This window comes from Crinia signifera, chromosome 6, assembly GCF_055691185.1.
Source record: "Crinia signifera chromosome 6, ASM5569118v1, whole genome shotgun sequence".
NCBI classification, from domain to species: Eukaryota; Metazoa; Chordata; class Amphibia; order Anura; family Myobatrachidae; genus Crinia; species Crinia signifera.
Genome location: NC_139222.1, coordinates 9837332 through 9857626, shown reverse-complemented (window position 1 = coordinate 9857626; position 20295 = coordinate 9837332). Strand labels below are relative to the sequence as shown.

The window sequence follows — 20295 nt, the reverse complement described above, 5'->3', positions numbered from 1 at the left end:
TTCTTCCACGACCAGGTAGCATTTCAATAGTGCCCTTTGCCTTGAATTTGCGAATGATGCTTCCTATGGTGTCTCTTGGTATGTTTAACTTCTTTGCAATCTTCTTATAGCCATTGCCCTTCCTGTGAAGACAAATCACCTCTTCTCTTGTCTTCCTGGACCATTCTCTTGACTTCACCATGTTTGTAACCACACCAGTAAATGTCTAGAAGGAGCTGAGTATCACAGTCATTTTAAAGCTGCCTAATTGGTGCTTATTATGCTTGATTGGTGCTCGGTGACATCCACAGGTGTTTTCAATACCTGATTGAAAACACCAGAATTAACCTCTCTTCTTCAGAGTGGTAGTCTTTAAGGGGTTGAATAATTGTGGCAATGAAGAAACCACAAAATACACATTTACTACTGTGTTATATAAACAATTGATGTCAGTTTAGTTGCATTTGGTTCTTTAAAACGTCCTTGTAGGATTTCATTCTGAATACAATTCCAAATGTACACTATAGTCCCTAAACCCCTTTACAGCATTGGGGGTTGAATAATTTTAAACACAACTGTATTCTGTGTGTACTCTTAAAATATACTTAACTATCTTTGTAGCCATTTTTGTAACTAAAGCTCTGAAGTATTCTTGGAAATAAATAGTTTCTCGTTCTGAAATCTGTGTGACTTATGACCCAACACCTTTTGCCCTACGTTATACCTTTTTTATACACTGTATTTGTGTTCAGGTGCCAGCATGCGGAAAGCTAAATCTTGGTTGTGCTGGTGGCGATGTACCTTATATGTTTGCCCCCATGTGTCCAAAGGGACCCCAAGTCACGGGCGGTGCTGCTCAGATTGACGTATCTGGAGAAGCGACCATTAGGTCCGTGACAATAACATAAAGCACAGATATGAAGTATACTGTATTTCTGATGAGCCGATTGGTCTGTTCAAACAACCAATGAGCTGAAAGCCAATCAGCAAGGCTGGCGCCACCACAAGGCAGCTTTAGGCAATAGCCTATGGGTGCCGGGCACTGAAAGGCAGCACAGCTCACTGCCTAGAATTGCATAGGTTGATCCTTAAAACTTGAACTGTCGAGGTTCCTTGAGTACCGAACCTGGGAACGTCTGGTATACACTGTTCTATATTGCATTCCTCCCTTTTATTTGAAGGAGACGACCCCTGTACATTAATATAGTGTCAGCTGTTACCGTCCTCCATTTTGTTTGCCATTTCATTAATCTCAAAGAAAAAAAAAAAAGACAAGCAAAGTTGGTTTTAATTATTTTATGTCCTTCTACGATGATAGAGGAGAACATTGGATGCCATGTCCGTATATAGGCACAGCGCTGTTATATCATCTACTAATTCACCACAAACAGAATCAATAAAGTTATAAAATCAAATAAAACTTCTAGAACATACAGTAGGCCTTAAGCCAGATGCCAGCAACAGTGCACAGATATGGGACATAATACCTACTTTACATTTCATCTACAGATCGGCAACTACAGGGCTCTAATGTTTACAGCAGGGATGGGGAACCTTTGGCTCTCCAGCTGTTGTTCAACTACACATCCCAGCATGCCATGCTACAGTTTTGTTATTCAACCATGCTAAAATTGTTGCAGGGCATGCTGGGATGTTTCGTTCCACAACAGCTGGAGGGCCAAAGGTTCTCCATCCCTGGTTTAGAGTGTCAGGTATATAGCTATCCAATCCAAGCACAGCAGCCTCTGAGGTACAGTGCAGGCAGCCATTTTGGGCATCCGCATTAGAGTGCAGCCCACAAAATGGCTGCATCCTCTGCGTGCTAGGCTTTAATTCATATAAGAACTAGGCAATGTCTGGTCTAATTATATTTTATTTATAAAGCGTCAATTAGCACTCAGCAACAAGTAAGAGTAATTAGCACTCAGCAACAGAGTTCTGCTCGCACACTCTGGAAAGGATACATAAATAGGGGTAAGGCACACAGAAACCAGGTTAAATGCTGCCCCGGGGCTTACATGCGGCTGCTAATGGGATATCTCCAGCCACCTTACCCTGGAACTGTAGACACGCGGTAATAATGCCTGAAGCCAATTGAAATCTTACCTGTTAATATGTCTATAAACTGCACGCAACTCCGAGACGTGTTTGTTCATCTCTGTAACGGGAGGCTGCGCCAATTTCAACCAATTTTGGACACTCTTTTTTTTTGTGTTTGAATTTTTTTTTCATTTTAAATAAAGTTTTGCTTGTTAGATTGATTTTCTGCATGACTGCTAGAGTTCCGATCCTTAATGTTACCTCACATAAGGCCAAAAGTGAACACCACGCCACCCTCCCACCCCCATAATGGGAGTTCTGAGGTGTTTTAAATGTTCTCCAGTGTCCCGTACCAGGTTAACGCCATATTGTCTAATAAGTTGAAAGAGCCACAAATATAACAAAGGGTTTCACAATACAGTCCCCCTGTCTCATGTCCATCGTCTCACCGACTTTTCTTTTCGCCTGTGTGAAGTTTTTGGTGCTTAGCAAGATGTGACTTTTGTGAAAAACATTTCCCGCACTCAAGACAAGGAAATGGTTTCTCCCCTGTGTGACTTAATTGATGTTTAACCAGACCCGATTTCTGTGTAAAACATTTCCCGCACTCGGAGCATGGAAACGGCTTCTCCCCGGTGTGATTTCTCTGGTGGGCGACAAGAGCCGACTTGTGGATAAAATCTTTCCCGCACTCCAAACACATGAATATCTTCTCCCCAGTGTGAGTCCGCTGATGCTTAATGAGTCGTAGCTTGTAGGCGAAACATTTCCCGCACTCGGAGCACGGAAACAATTTCTCCCCGGTGTGTGTTTTCAGATGTTTGACCAGGCCGGACTTCTGAGTAAAACATTTCTCACACTCGGAGCAGGGAAACGGTTTCTCATTAGTGTGAGTTCTCTGATGCACGTCAAGGTGCGTCTTATGGGTAAAACATTTCCCACACTCCGAGCATTTAAATGGCTTCTCACCAGTGTGAATTCTCAGATGCTTATTAAGATAAGACTTGTTTGTAAAACATTTCCCACACTCCTCGCAATGATAGGGTTTCTTACCCGTGTGAGTTCTCTGATGCCTAGCAAAGAGTAACTGATGTATAAAAAATTTCCCACACTCAGGACAGGAAAATATTGTATCGCTTGCATGCTCTGTACCACGTGTGACGATGTCCAAGGCATCGGGAGAACGTGCCTCATGGTCAAAGGGAAAGGATGATGTATCTGTACTGCGAGGTTCTGTATTTGAGTTTTCTCCCAGAGGATATTGACTGATGTCACTATCTTCCAATTTAAAATCTGTAGATAAAGGGAGACTTCTCCCAGGGCTATTCCTGCTTTTGAGTTCATCTGCTTAAAACAAAATAAGTATAAGGAAAAAAGCTTATGGAGATTTTTTGGCACATGGAGAAGCAAATTATGTAAGGGAGAGAGCAGGAGGATAATAGGGGCTGATGGCTCCTGATGTATGAGATACACCAGAGAGTGTGGGGAGGAGACTGGTCAGATCTCTGCGCTGGTAACACACAGTGACATGATGTGAGGGGGAGAGCAGGAGTATAATAGGGGCTGATGGAACCTGATGTATGAGATACACCAGAGAGTGCGGGGAGGAGACTGGTCAGATCTCTGGGCTGGTAACGCACAGTGACATGATGTGAGGGGGAGAGCAGGAGTATAATAGGGGCTGATGGCTCCTGATGTATGAGATACACCAGAGAGTGCAGGGAGGAGACTGGTCAGATCTCTGGGCTGGTAACGCACAGTGACATGATGTGAGGGGGAGAGCAGGAGTATAATAGGGGCTGATGGCTCCTGATGTATGAGATACACCAGAGAGTGCGGGGAGGAGACTGGTCAGATTTCTGGGCTGGTAACACACAGTGACATGATGTGAGGGGGAGAGCAGGAGTATAATAGGGGCTGATGGCTCCTGATGTATGAAATACACCAGAGTGAGGGGAGGAGACTGGTCAGATCTCTGGGCTGGTAACACACAGTGACAGGATGTGAGGGGGAGAGCAGAAGTATAATAGGGGCTGATGGCTCCTGATGTATGAGATACACCGGAGAGTGCGAGGAGGAGACTGGTCAGATCTCTGGGCTGGTAACACACAGTGACATGATGTGAGGGGGAGAGCAGGAGTATAATAGGGGCTGATGGCTTCTGATGTATGAGATACACCAGAGTGCGGGGAGGAGACTGGTCAGATCTCTGGGCTGGTAACACACAGTGACATGATGTGAGGGGGAGAGCAGGAGTATAATAGGGGCTGATGGCTCCTGATGTATGAGATACACCAGAGAGTGCGAGGAGGAGACTGGTCAGATCTCTGGGCTGGTAACACACAGTGACATTATGTGAGGGGGAGAGCAGGAGTATAATAGGGGCTGATGGCTCCTGATGTATGAGATACACCAGAGAGTACAGGGAGGAGACTGGTCAGATCTCTGGGCTGGTAACACACAGTGACATGATGTGAGGGGAGAGCAGGAGTATAATAGGGGCTGATGGCTGCTGATGTATGAGATACACCAGAGAGTGCGGGGAGGAGACTGGTCAGATCTCTGGGCTGGTAACACACAGTGACATAATGTGAGGGGGAGAGCAGGAGTATAATAGAGGCTGGTGGCTCCTGATGTATGAGATACACCAGAGAGTGCTGGGAGGAGACTGGTCAGATCTCTGGGCTGGTAACACACAGTGACATGATGTGAGGGGGAGAGCAGGAGTATAATAGGGGCTGATGGTTCCTGATGTATGAGATACACCAGAGAGTGCAGGGATTAGACTGGTCAGATCTCTGGTCTGGTAACACACAGTGACACGATGTGAGGGGGAGAGCAGGAGTATAATAGGGGCCGATGGCTCCTGAATTATGGGATACACCAGAGAGTGTGGGGAGGAGACTGGTCAGATCTCTGAGCTGGTAACACACAGTGACATGATGTGAGGGGAGAGCAGGAGTATAATAGGGGCTGATGGCTCCTGATGTATGAGATAAGAGATTGCTGTAGTGACAGAACAAGGAGAATATGTGACTCTGTACTTAGTGATTATTACTCACCTGTGCTGATATCTGTAGGGATTTCCTCCTCCTTACACTGCTGATCACCCATCACATACATCTGTTCTCCCTCTGTATCTTCTACCTTTAAACCAGTCAGATCTTCACCCTAAATAACCCACAAAACAACACTATTATGAAGACTTATTTCATTAGCTGACATTAAAAAGAAGTATATCAGAGTATAAGGCACACACACACACACACAGACAGACACACACACTCCTACACACACACACTCCTACACACACACACACACACACACACACACGTGCTCATTGGGTCATTTAGTGAAAGTTATTTGCAGGAAATCTACCTTATAATCCGGTATTGTACTGTGATTCTCTTCTGTCCAATCCTGAGGACGGGGACATCTCTCTGGGGGATTCTGGTTACTGGGCACATCTGTAGGAGGCACACAGTGACTTAGATGTGCGGATATTACCCTAAAAGCTGATAGGTAGAGCCAGAATAGTCCCTGAGCTGGGATTACTAAGTATATAAGGAGGCATCTCCTGGGCTTCCGGTTCCAGCTGCATGGAGTAAGGCTGTGAGCACCGGAGCTTCATCAGACCCCGCCAAGCATACTTTTCTCACGGCTGCTGGCAGCCTCCACTCACCGCCAGCCGTCTCCTGACACCTGCGGAACCTGCAATGGACCGCTTCATGTCCCCTCCAGCGCAGCCTTCATCCTCGCCACAAGAAATACCATGCCACACCTAACATGGCGCCGGACCCTGAATTAGATACCATCACACAGGCCAGTAAGAAGCCTGCGGCTGCTAATGCAGACGCAGCACATAAGGTATACTGCTCCCCATATTCTGGATGCCATAAAGTCCACCATGACCCCCATGTTATCCCAGGCTGTCTCTGATATCGCAGACCAGCTGAAATCTCACCCAGAGGGTCTCTCACACTGAAAACCAACTGGGCGCCCAGTCTCATGATGCGGAAGACCTCAAACACTCTAATATACAGCTGACTACAAGCAATTATCAAATCTGGAACAAACTGGACGATATTGAAAACCGCGCCAGAAGGAATATTATTAGACTGGTTTGTCTCCCTGGTTCTGTGAAAGGCCCTTCCCTGGCCCATTTGTTTAGAATACACTGCCTGCTTTGCTTGGAATCGAACAGGACTGTGGAGACCTTGTCATTGAGAGAACACACAGGGTGGCCGGGTTTGCTCACATCTAGCTGCAGAGGGTCGCAAGTTTGGCCTATCATACCTAGCCCATCTTCGCATTTATTACGGCTCATCCCATAAGGACTTCCTCTCTCCCAAGGATGAAGGAAAACTTCATAACTCCTCCTGTGAATCATCTCAGGATATCTCTGACCCAATACCCCCTCACTCATCGTCCTCCTCAGTTGCCTGAAGTTTCCACTTACTGTAAGTGCACTTCCTTACCTTCAGACTGACTTTCTCCTGACAAGATGTCTATGACTAGCAGACTCTATGGCTTCTCAGAGACTTCTACCATATTATTGCCAATCTTCTATTACGATGCTCGGTGACCGACTAAACCCCACAGATCACTACTATGGTGACTTCATCGCACCATTTTTATTATTATGCTTGTTAAGCTACCCATAGCCTTTTACTATGCTCCCTCCTCCACCCTTCCTCATAACCCATTGTTTTCTAGATTAATGTGACCACCTTTATTTTGAATATTAGCATTAGGCGGTGTGCCTGCTCACACTGTTTTATATATACATATATATGCGCATTAGTTTCATCCACTTTGCTTACCCCTCCTCCCCCCCTCTTCCAAATCCTCATCCTGGAAGTTCCCTGCCTATCTCGCCAAATCCCTTAAATTTCGGAAACTTTTAGAGGCCGTCTGGGAGGACTATAAACTCAACAAGTTATCACATGTAGAGTCTGACCCCACTATTTTTTGGATGACTGTAAAACGGTCATTCGAGGTGAAATAATCTCTTTTATTAACGATTAAATGCAAATACATCTCCCGATACCTTGAATTCCACAATCAGCCTTGACCGCAGCCTTTCAGCGGTACAAATCCTCCCCCACTCCCCACAATGAACAGGCCTAGCTTCTTGCTAAATCACATTTTGATGAATATCTCTCTACTTTCGGAGACAGGCATTTTTTTCTGTAAATTACCGGTTCCATAGGTTCGGTTGCTCTCTAATTTATGTAATGGAACCCGGCCGCCCGCGAGTATCCACCCCCTACGTACCCCACAGGGACCCCTTATTACCTCTAATGCAGACACTGCGGAGGTGCTTCAAACATTTTACTCTGCTCTGTACTCTGGCCCCGCACCTCCTGTCTCTCTATCTTTGACCCTCCCCCCCACCCCCTGATTTCTGGGAAGCCCGGCCGTGTCCCCAAAAATCTTCCGCAGATGCTGACTCCCTCCTCACCCCCATAAGTCTCGATGAAGCAGAGAATGCTTTCCATTTGCTCAAATGTAACGAAGCCCCAGGTCCAGATGGCCTGAGTGGAGATTTCTTGAAGCTCCTATTACCCCGTATTGGCCCTACTATCTCACTTCTACAATCTGAAACCCAACCTTTACACTCTAATTCGGCTATTCTCAGCGTTCAACCAAAACCTGGCAGAGACCCCACCCCTCCATGGTTCATACCGTCCCATTTCCCTTCTTAACCTCGATTATAAACTTCTCACTAAAATCCTGGCTGAACGTATTAAACAAGCCTCCTCCCGAACATTATCCATCCAGATCAATATGGATTTATATGGGGTAGACATTCTGAAATGAACGTCCATAGACTCCTCCCTGCCGGATACTCTTCTACCCTAACCTCCAAATCCTCTTCCGTCAACAACGTACTCCTCTCTAGATGCCTTTAAAAAGCCTTTGGCCTGATAGAATGGGATCATCTTTATAAGAAAACAACAACAACAATATAAACGGCGCTAATGGACTACAACCCAAATATCTGGATAAATTTAAAAATGGTTTATTTTTCACAGTAATAAAAAATTATTTTATTTCCACATTTACCACCGGCTGGTGAGACAATCTTCTACACTTATTAAAAAACAATCATACAATGACTAGATAGTCATAAAAATACAAAAAACACTCAAGAATAAAATATAAGATCAGATTTATGCATTGAGGCAGAACACAATTTAATATGTCAACTGGCGAAAACCTCTAGTCATGCCTTCATTCAAGTTTTGGCAGCACACAAGGGGTTAAGTTCTTTGTTAGTAAGGCCACATATATTGCCTCTTGGAGTGGCTCTTTGGGATTTACAACCACATTTGTTTGGAAGCACCCAGATTAGTAATGTCAAGCATTATGTTAGTTCAGATGAAGCCGCTGACGAGGAGAGGCGGGGAAACGCGTCATCAAAGCACTGCCTGCTGAACTAACCACCGGAGCCTGGGAGACAGAAGCCGGAGCTGAGAAGTCCTTGAGAAGGCTACACAATTGGTAAGACCAGTAGCCGGGGACCCGCTCCAGGCGTGCACCTGTCACACATAAGTGGATTACAAAACTTAGCCTCCACAAAACGGAGCATAAGCATAAGGAAACCCCTTGGTCATATCACTGCACAAGTGAGTGGTACCGGATTTCCCCAGACTTGACAATTTTACTAAAGTGACTTAAACGATCTGCATGTGTGTTGCAATCACTAACCTGCTTATAAGTGACTGTTACTAACATAATGCTTGACATTACTAATATGGGTGCTTCCAAACAAATGTGGTTGTAAATCCCAAAGAGCCACTCCAAGAGGCAATATATGTGGCCTTACTAACAAAGAACTTAACCCCTTGTGTGCTGCCAAAACTTGAATGAAGGCATGACTAGAGGTTTTCGCCAGTTGACATATTAAATTGTGTTCTGCCGCAATGCATAAATCTGATCTTATATTTTATTCTTGAGTGTTTTTTGTATTTTTATGACTATCTAGTCATTGTATGATTGTTTTTTAATAAGTGTAGAAGATTGTCTCACCGGCCGGTGGTAAATGTGGAAATAAAATAATTTTTTATTACTGTGAAAAATAAACCATTTTTAAATTTATCCAGATATTTGGGTTGTAGTCCATTAGCGCCGTTTATATTGTTGTTGTTGTTTTGGTTTGGTTTAAAATAAAGGGTTGAGTATCCCTTTCTAAATGGCAGCTGGTACTGCAACCAGTGCCCTGCGCTTGGTTAAACCACCCAAAACATCTTTATAAGACTTCATGCAAATGTGGCTTTTCAGAACCCTGTATTGGAACTACTCCGACGCCTAGATCATAAACCCCGTACTCAAATTGCGTGCAATAGACTCCTCTACCACCCATTTCTCATAAAGAAAGGCACACGGCAGGGTTACCCTCTCTCCCCTTTCATTCGCTATTGCTTTAGAACCCCTTGCTATTTCCCTTCGTTCATCCTCTACCTTCAGAGATTCGCCTATTTATTTCCGACCCTTTTTCCTCCATCCCAGAAATTCTCCATCTCACCAACTCCCATGATTAAATACTTGGGTGTCCGGGTTCCTGGGAACCTAAATGATTTCTACTCTGCAAACTACACTCCGGCCATGGACAAAATGCTTTAGAGGGATAGACTTACATGTCTATAATCTCATCTACTATGTTGTGCTGTTGGCTCACAAAAATGAATTTACCGATATCACCCTTTCTCGCCAGGCGCTCTATTACACTCAGAATCGCCTGACATTCCCCCGCATATTAAACTAAATATTTTATTGCACGATATATATCACTCCTGGATATCTATCAACCCTAAATTGAACCACACACATAAATATACCAAATATGTACCACTATGGGGCAACCCCTCTTTCCCACCCTCATTATCCAACTACACCTTCAACCAGACAAATTCAGCCTTCAATTAAATTAAATCCTGCGTGCGGAATGCACACTACCCCATTCCCAATTGTATATGTACCTCCAAAATGAGACATTACTTGCTGTCTTGACCCCGCCCTCACAACACCTCCTTGCCCCCCTCTGTTTCTGATCCTCTGCAACTTATTCTAGACTCCTCATTAAATCCACCTACCATACTAGCTCGGCATAGAATTTACTGTCTAAACCACCATCGGGAAAACACGTGGAAACAATTTTCAACCAATGGTCGACTGACATCCCCACCCTCTCCTCTCCCACCCCTCTACATCGTTATTTCCAATCCACGATGAAGGTGCTACAATCGTTTCTTTCACCCTTCACAGGGCCTATATTTCCCATGCATAATATGCCCGTTTTGCCCCTTCCAATATTCGCGATGGCCCTAAACGCCATTGTCACGATTATAGTGCCATACCTGTGTTTAAGATATGTCGATACTTATTTCTTGGTTTTCTAATTCCCTTGTATGACATTAGGATATTTCAAAGTCTACAATATCATTTACTTTCTCAGATTGACTATACTTATACCATTTGACGCATTATTGTATATTTATTCATGCTCTCTTTTTCTTATATCATATATATGTGCGAGAAAAGGAAAAGGGGATGGGGTTATATATGTTCCAACCTTACTGTTCTAGTAACACAGCGGTACACAGGCTGCACCCATGGCCAACGTCAGCACCAGTAATCCCGTGTAATAGGCTGATATTAGAACATACTGACAATAGATAGATCTTTTTATCTCTGGGGTCTCCACATCCCCTGCAGTGTATCAGGGCAGAGGAAAACATGGTGTGCACCACCAAGGAAATGTACAACCACCTGGACAGAGGCCTGTACCCGGTATCTTCTGCAGTAATATTAATGGAGACATTGTGTATTAATAAGACCATGGGCAATAATCCAGAGAACCAATAACTGTGCATGTAATAATATAATACCATACACAAGGATCTGGGTCCATATATAAACCCTCAACCTGACAGAACAAAGAGAATATGTGACTCTCTACTTAGTGATTATTACTCACCTGTGCTGATACCTGTAGGGATTTCCTTCTCCTTACACTGCTGATGACCCATCACATACGTCTCCTCTTCTCCATCTGGATCTTCTACTTTAATAATTACAAGATCTTCAAACTAAATAGATGAGATTAAAAAAAAGGGATTTTTGTAAGAACTTACCGTTCGAATCCCTTTCTCTGATATGGTCCTGGTGACACAGCTCAACACTGGGATGTAGGAGGGTCCGAAGGAGCCAGGCACCTATCCTAAAGCTTTAGAGGGTAGGCTCCTCCCCTACTGCATCCCTGGACTCTTCAGTTCAACTTTCAAAGCCACTGGAATACATTAACTCAGTACAAACACCTGCACATTATCTGTACATTTTATAACAGCAACTGTTAACTTTTAACCATTTTAACATGAACATCATGAAACTTCTGGCATACTTACTGAGCGTAAGGGAGGGATCGCTGTGTCACCAGGACCATATCAGAGAAAGGGATTCGAACGGTAAGTTCTTACAAAAATCCCTTTTTCTCTTTCAATGGTCCTGGTGACACAGCTCAACACTGGGACGTTCCAGAGCCGGTCCTTTGGGAGGGTACGCTCAGGTCTGCAGCTCTCAGCACTGCTCGCCCGAATGATGCGTCCTCCGACGCGAACTCATGGAATCTATAGAATTTGGCAAATGTGTGAACAGATGACCAAGTGGCAGCTCTGCAAACCTGCTCTGCTGTGGCCCCATGTCGAACCGCCCAAGAGGTGGCAACTGACCTGGTGGTATGCGCATTTATTTTGGCCGGTACTGGTCTACCCACTTTGGTGTAAGCAAAGGCTATCATAGACCGCAACCACCTAGCAATAGTCTGCTTAGATGCAGGCCAACCAATTTTGTGTACGTCATACAATACCAACAATGTGTCAGTCTTCCTGACACTCTTCACTCTGTCCACATATATGCGTAAGGCACGCACAACATCCAAAGTTCTCAATTTGTCCCTTTTCTTAGAACCCTCTGGGGGTTGAAACACAGGTAGAACAATCTCCTGATTTAAATGGAAGGTAGATACCACCTTCGGTAAAAACTGAGGCACTGTTCTTAAAACAGCCCTGTCATCATGAAAAATTAAGAAGGGAGATTTACATGATAAAGCTCCCAACTCTGAAACTCTTTTAGCAGATGCTACTGCCAACAAAAATACTAGCTTCCACGTAAGAAACTTAAAGTCAGCCGACCTTAAAGGTTCAAAAGGTGCCTTTTGAAGGCATTCCAAAACCAGTGATAGATCCCAAGGAGCTACTGGTTGCTTGTATGGAGGCTTCAACCTGGATACTCCTTGTAAAAAAGTTTGAATTTCCGGCAAAATGGCTATCTTTTTCTGGAAATAGATGGACAAGGCCGAGATCTGCACCTTCAGTGACTGAAGGCTTAGGCCCGATGAAAAACCATCTTGTAAGAATTCCATCATTCTTGATAGCTTAAAATGAGATGTATGAGCCTTTCTTCTCTCACACCATCGAATGTAAGTCTTCCAGACTCTATAATAATTTGCCGAAGATACAGCTTTTCTGGCCTTTATCATCGTCTGTACTACTGCGTCAGAAAACCCTTTTCTTTTTAAAATGATGGTTTCAATAGCCAGGCCGTCAAAATCAATCGATCTGAATCCAGGTGATTGAATGGGCCTTGTCTTAGAAGGTCTGGTCTCAGAGGTAGACGCCATGAGTCCACAGACAACCTCTGAAGCCTCGAGTACCAGGATCTCCTTGGCCAATCTGGGGCCACTAAAATCACTGGAACCTTCTGCCCTTGTATTTTCTTTAGAAGTCTCGGTAACATTGGTACAGGTGGGAATGCATAAAGGAGATCTCCCTGCCAGTGAATAGTCATGGCATCCACTGCCTCCGCTAGTGGATCCCTTGTTCTGGCATAGAACCTGGGCACTTGACGGTTGATCCTGGATGCCATCAGGTCCACATCCGGAGTTCCCCACCTCGAAGTGATTTGGTGAAACACCTGAGGGTGTAAGCTCCATTCCCCTTCCTTGAGCTCCTCCCTGCTCAGGAAGTCGGCTTCTATATTCTCTATCCCCGGGATGAAAATAGCCGATACAGCTGGAACATTCTGTTCCGCCCATAGGAAGATTCTGGACACCTCCCACATGGCCAATCTGCTGCGTGTACCTCCCTGGTGATTCAGATACGCCACAGCTGTGGCATTGTCGGTCTGAATCCTCAAAGGGAGGTTCTGTAACCTGTCTCCCGCCAAGGAAATCACTTTCCAGACAGCTCTCAACTCCAAGATGTTGATTGGTAACGCTGATTCCTCTGCCGTCCACAGGCCCTGAAGCCTGAGATCCAGGACTACTGCCCCCCAGCCCCTGAGACTGGCGTCGGTAGTTACTATCAACCAGTCCCAGGTCTGTAGTGACCGACCCCACTGAAGTGAATCTATTTCTGTCCACCACTTCAAGGATTCTCGGGTGTCCGAAGACAGCACTATCATCTCGGATTTCATGGTCAAAGTGTTTCCTGACCAGGCTGACAAGATGTTCCATTGGAACCTCCGAGAGTGGAACCTGGCAAATTGAAGCGTCTCGAATGACGCCACCATCTTCCCCAGAAGCTTGAGGCACCTCCATACTGAAATGCTCTGAGCCCTGAGAATCTCCTGGACTAGGGTGACCAGATCCCTGGCCTTTACCTCCGTGAGGAATACCCGATGAAGATGGGTGTCTAGTATGACTCCCAGGAATTGGAGCTTTTGCGACGGTACCAACTGAGATTTTTGCAAATTTAAAATCCAGCCGTGAGCCTGCAAAAAACTGATGGCTTCTGCCAAATGACTCTGCAGCAAGACTGCTGACTCTGCTTTGAACAGGAGATCGTCCAAATAGGGTATGACTGTGATTCCCCTGAGCCTCAGCACCGCCGCCATTACTGACATTATCTTTGTGAATACCCTTGGCGCGGTTGCTAGCCCAAAGGGTAACGCCCGGAATTGTAAATGCAGGTCTCCTATGGCAAACCTCAATAAGGTCTGATGCTCCGGGTGTATAGGAACGTGCAAATATGCGTCCTGGACATCCATGGACGCCAAAAATTCTCCCTGGTCCAGACTCAGGAGTACTGACCGTAGGGACTCCATTTTGAAATGGTCTACCCATAAATGAACATTTAGGGATTTCAAATTTAGTATTGGTCTGAAAGCCCCGTCTGGTTTGGGCACCAGGAACAGCGTGGAGTAAAAGCCTTTCTTCCACTCTGCCCTGGGGACTGGTGTAACCACCCCTTTCTCCAAAAGGGAGTGAGCTGCTCTCACAAGAGCTGTACGAAGCCGTGCCTCCTTTGGTAAGGATGTGGGGATGAACCTCTTCGGAGGCGGCCCTCTGTAAGGGATTTTGTAACCCTGTGTTATAATATCTAACACCCAGGCATCCTGGCCTAAAGCAGTCCAAGCGTCCCTGAAGAGTGTGAGACGCCCCCCCACTTTTGTCACTGTCGGGCGAAGCCCCTGACAGTCATGCAGAGGGTTTATCCTCTCCCTTTGTGGCTGGCTTCTTGTGAAAAGAGCCAAATTTTGACTTCTGTGTCTTGCCTCTAGAGGACTGAAACCTTCCCCTGAAAGACTGTCCTCGAAAGGACGCACCACCTCTAGGGGAGGGCCGAAAGGACGGCTTAAAAGCAGAAAATCTTGACATCTGCTTTGCTGAGGAGGCCGGCAGGAATGTACTTTTGCCGCCCGTGGCCTGTTTTATAATCTCCTCTAGCTCGGTACCAAAGAGTACCTTTCCTTTGAAGGCTAATGTTTCCAGAGCCTTCTTGGACTCATTGTCTGCTTCCCAGGCTTTAAGCCAAAGCACTCTCCTGGCATTAATGGAGACTGTGGACACTCTGGTAGCCATTTTAATAGCTTCCTCCTCTGCTTCCACTGCATATTCTGCTGCTGCCCTAATCTTTTCTGCAAGCAGTAATGCACCAGGGTCAGCCTGCAGCACGGTGCATAATTCACCAGCCCACTCTATCATGGCCTTAGAGACCCAGGCTGAAGCAATAAGGGGCCGTAAGGTAAACCCCACCCCTTCAAAGATAGCTTTGAGGTTTCCCTCCAGCTTTTTATCCACAGAATCTTTGAAAGCTGCACCGCCCTGTACTGGTAATACAGTAGCCTTGGACAAACGTGCCACTGAAGCATCCACCACTGGGACCTTTTCCCAGAGCTCCGCATGAGACTCTGGCATGGGGTACAGACTAAGGAATCGCTTAGGCATCTGAAGCCTCTTATCAGGAGTTTTCCAAGCTCCTTCTAATAATTCCTGTAACCCCTCATCTGAAGGAAAAGTAACAGCCTCCTTCCGCTGTCGCTTAAAAACACCCTTAACAGGAGTCTTATCCTCCACAGTCAGCTTTAAAGCCTGCTTCACAGCTACAATGAGATCCTCTATACCAGCAGCAGAGTTCTCTTCCAAATCATCACCCTGATCCCAGGGGATGTCATTATACTCTCCTTCCTCTTCATCTACCACAGTAGTTAAAGCATAAGACCTTCTAGGGGTCCCTGCCACATCATCCATTTTGTCCAGCATTTCACTGAACCTGTTAATCCCTTTTGCAGTATCCTGCATCACCTGAATCAGTGCAGGATCTGCCTGGGTAAGAGGCAAGGAGCCAGACGATTGCTGAGATGATGGCATAGGTCTCTGTGATTCTACCAGCCCATCACTCTGCCTGTCCAAAAGCTGCACCAAAGCGTTTACTGACCTGCCTAGGGCCCTGGCCCACGCAGGTTCCATATGCTCTGCCCTATGGGGATCGCTGCCCATGGGTCTCACATCAGCGCAAGTAATACATAAGCCCCCCTTGGCCATCTGCTCAGGGACAAACTTTTGTGTGCAAACATTGCACGCGCTCAGTGCATTAAGGGCTCCCTCCCCCAAAACCACAGCCTGATGCTCAGACATGATGCAAGTGATAATCGTATATCTAACAGTATACACAGTGCAAACAATTGTACAAGCGCTTATACAAAGTCAATGCACCCAGTCACTTAGCTGTCTGTAGGTTTCTCTGCGGGGAAGCGATGCCCAGGAAATCCAAGTCACTCTGCCAGGATCAATTCGCCAGCTCAGCTCCGCTGCAAGCGTTCTGAAAGGCGCCAAAGTCAGAGTGAAGGAAGAGACCAAAGTCCCTGCTGCTGCGGGGTCCGTGACCTTTTGGCGCCAACCACCCCCAGCTAGCCGCTCCTTAGGTAGGATTTCCTTGTTCCAGTGTCTCCCCCTCAAATGGGGACCACTTGGAACATGCCTGTCACAGCGCTGCTGTCCTCTCAGTCAGGAGCTCAGCGTGTAAGCTCCGCATAAAATGGCCGCCGCCATCACGGAGCGCCTGTCCCCCATGATCCCCACCTAACTGTGGAGCCGGTTTCAGGCAGCTCCGGAGCCCAGGCAGCCTCTTAATAGAGGCTATGAGCGCAGCACAGGGAGACCAGACAGCGTCTACCCTGTGCACAGATAGCTGACAGGACGCGCTTCTGTCAGCTCCTGCTGCGCTAGCAGTGTGAGGATTCACTATGAAAATCCTCACACTGTGCCTACCTAGCTAGGGTAATAGTTAATAAAATAATAAAAATCCCCTAACTACTCTAATTCTTCGGCTGCTCCTGCAGCCCTTTAAAATAGCACCCACTCCAGTGGGCACCTAACACGAACTGAAGAGTCCAGGGATGCAGTAGGGGAGGAGCCTACCCTCTAAAGCTTTAGGATAGGTGCCTGGCTCCTTCGGACCCTCCTACATCCCAGTGTTGAGCTGTGTCACCAGGACCATTGAAAGAGAAATATATATATTTATTGATCATATATTGCAGAGTGACTTATTTTTATTTATTTACAGTTTCTTACATAGCGCAGCAGATTCCGTTGCGCTTTACAATTAGAAACAACAGTGATTAAACAAACTGGGTAGATACAAACCGACATGGAGGTTGGAGAGCCCTGCTCGCAAGCTTACAGTCTATAGGGATAATAGGAAGGATACATAAGGATAGGATTCCATAGCACGGCAGTCCCACCAGATTACAGGACAGTCCTGATGGGATGCAGAAACTATCTCATATAGAGGTAGGAGGGCCCTGCTCGCAGGCTTACAGTCTATAGGGATAATAGGAGGGATACATAAGGATAGGATTCCATAACATGGCAGTCCCATCAGATTACAAGACAGTCCTGATGGGATGCAGAAACCATCTCATATAGAGCTAGGAGGGCCCTGCTCGCAGGCTTACAGTCTATAGGGATAATAGGAGGGATACATAAGGATAGGATTCCATAGCATGGCAGTCCCATCAGATTACAGGACAGTCCTGATGGGATGCAGAAACCATCTCATATAGAGGTAGGAGGGCCCTGCTCGCAGGCTTACAGTCTATAGGGATAATAGGAGGGATACATAAGGATAGGATTCCATAGCATGGCAGTCCCATCAGATTACAGGACAGTCCTGATGGGATGCAGAAACCATCTCATATAGAGGTAGGAGGGCCCTGCTCGCACGCTTACAGTCTATAGGGATAATAGGAGGGATACATAAGGATAGGATTCCATAGCATGGCAGTCCCATCAGATTACAGGACAGTCCTGATGGGATGCAGAAACCATCTCATATAGAGGTAGGAGGGCCCTGCTCGCACGCTTACAGTCTATAGGGATAATAGGAGGGATACATAAGGATAGGATTCCATAGCATGGCAGTCCCATCAGATTACAGGACAGTCCTGATGGGATGCAGAAACCATCTCATATAGAGGTAGGAGGGCTCTGCTCGCACGCTTACAGTCTATAGGGATAATAGGAGGGATACATAAGGATAAGATTCCATAGCATGGCAGTCCCATCAGATTACAAGACAGTCCTGATGGGATGCAGAAACCATCTCATATAGAGGTAGGAGGGCTCTGCTCGCACGCTTACAGTCTATAGGGATAATAGGAGGGATACATAAGGATAAGATTCCATAGCATGGCAGTCCCACCAGATTACAGCACAGTCCTGATGGGATACAATTAGATATAAATGCTACTGGAGGTTATGTGGGGGTTCTGTAATATGATAAGCTGCCTGAAGAGGTGAGTTTTCAGGGAACACTTGTAAGTTTGGAGGCTAGAGGAGAGTCTTAGTGTGCGTGGAAGGGCATTCCATAGGTTGGGTGCTGCCCAACAAAAATCCTGCAAGTGTAAGTGGGATGAGAGACGCAGATCTTGTGCAGAGCAGAGAGGTCGGTGGGGATATATTTTGCGATGAGATATAAGTCGGTGTAGTCAGAGTGATTGCTTTATATGTAAGTAGAAGTATTTTATATTGAATGCGGTAATATACAGGCAACCAATGGAGGGACTGACAGAGCGGATCAGCAGACGATGAACGTCTAGCCAGGAAGCTCAGCCTCGCAGCTGCATTCAGAATGGATTGTAGCGGTGAGAGTCTTTTATTAGGAAGACCGGTAAGGAGGCCATTGCAATAATCAATGCGGGATATAATGAGTGCATGGATTGGAGTTTTTGCAGTGTCTTGTGTAAGGTACGGACAGATTTTGGATATGTTTTTTAGATGCATGTAACATGATTTGGAGACAGATTGAATGTGAGGAATGAAGGACAGTTCAGAGTCAGGGATGACCCCCAGGCAGCGGCTTGTGGAGTAGGATTAATTGTTGTGTTCTCAACAGTGATAGAGATATCAGGTTGGTGACTACTCTTGGCTGGTGGGAATATAATTCATTCTGTTTTGGAAATGTTGAGTTTGAGGTGGCGAGATGACATCCAAGATGAAATGGCAGAAAGACATTCAGAGACACGGAGCAATACTGATGGTGACAATTCCGGGGAGGATAGATAGATTTGAGTATCATCAGCGTACAGGTGATACTAAAATATACAATAGAGTTGATTAGTTTCCCAAGTGTGGAGGTATAGATTGAGAAAAGCAGAGGAACTAAGACTGAGCCTTGTGGTACTCCAACGGACAGAGGTAGTGAAGAGGAAGTAGAATCAGAGAAACAAACACTGAAAGAGCGATTAGATAGGTAGGAAGAGAACCAAGAAAGGTTATTTGGTGAGACCCTGATTTCCACCTACCTGCTCCTCCTGTGGGACACCGTGACTCTCCTCTGTGTGGTCCTGTGAATACAGAGGACGAAGACATCTCTCTGGGGTATTCCTGTTACTGGGCCCATCTGTAGGAGACACGCAGTGACTGAGGACATTGTATATATGTGATTATCCTGGGAATACAGAGGACGGGGACATCTCTCTGGGGTATTCCTGTTACTGGCCCCATCTGTAGGAGACACGCAGTGACTGAGGACATTGTATATATGTGATTATCCAGGGAATACAGAGGACGGGGACATCTCTCTGGGGTATTCCTGTTACTGGCCCCATCTGTAGGAGACACACAGTGACTGAGGACATGGTATATATGTGATTATCCTGGGAATACAGAGGACGGGGACATCTCTCTGGGGTGTCTCTGTTACTGGGCCCATCAGTAGGAGACACGCAGTGACTGAGGACATGGTATATATGTGATTATCCTGTGAAAACAGAGGACGGGGACATCTCTCTGGGGTATTCCTGTTACTGGCCCCATCTGTAGGAGACACGCAGTGACTGAGGACATGGTATATATGTGATTATCCTGTGAATACAGAGGACGAAGACATCTCTCTGGGGTATTCCTGTTACTGGCCCCATCTGTAGGAGACACGCAGTGACTGAGGACATTGTATATATGTGATTATCCTGGGAATACAGAGGACGGGGACATCTCTCTGGGGTATTCCTGTTACTGGGCCCATCTGTAGGAGACACACAGTGACTCAGGACATGGTATATATGTGATTATCCTGGGAATACAGAGGACGGGGACATCTCTCTGGGGTGTCTCTGTTACTGGCCCATCTGTAGGAGACACGCAGTGACTGAGGACATTGTATATATGTGATTATCCTGGGAATACAGAGGACAGGGACATCTCTCTGGGGTATTCCTGTTACTGGCCCATCTGTAGGAGACACACAGTGACTGAGGACATTGTATATATGTGATTATCCTGGGAATACAGAGGATGGGGACATCTCTCTGGGGTATCTCTGTTACTGGCTCCATCTGTAGGAGACACGCAGTGACTGAGGACATGGTATATATGTGATTATCCTGGGAATACAGAGGACGGGGACATCTCTCTGGAGTATTCCTGGTACTGGGCCCATCTGTAGGAGACACACAGTGACTGAGGACATTGTATATATGTGATTATCCTGG

At 46.0% G+C, this 20295-nt stretch overlaps 2 protein-coding genes across 5 annotated transcripts in view; one reads left to right on the top strand and one right to left on the bottom strand.

Annotated features, from left to right (window-relative positions):
- LOC146009929 (uncharacterized) overlaps positions 1-20295 on the top strand; it is a 453438-nt gene that overhangs the window by 413199 nt on the left and 19944 nt on the right. The gene's annotated exons all lie outside the window — the stretch shown is intronic.
- The window catches only part of LOC146009982 (uncharacterized), a 26982-nt gene continuing 7481 nt past the window's right edge, over positions 795-20295 (bottom strand). The window contains exons 2-6 of one of the 3 annotated variants that reach the window (XM_083150691.1): positions 19108-19205; positions 11003-11114; positions 5398-5486; positions 5082-5190; positions 795-3366 (exon numbers count right to left, since the gene is read on the bottom strand). In XM_083150691.1, coding sequence (XP_083006817.1) covers positions 2465-3366; positions 5082-5190; positions 5398-5486; positions 11003-11054 — 1152 coding nt within the window. In that variant the 5' untranslated portion in view covers positions 11055-11114; positions 19108-19205 and the 3' untranslated portion in view covers positions 795-2464. The remainder of the gene's footprint in view (positions 3367-5081; positions 5191-5397; positions 5487-11002; positions 11115-19107; positions 19206-20295) is intronic. The other 2 variants (XM_083150693.1, XM_083150692.1) reach the window with 2 other exon arrangements.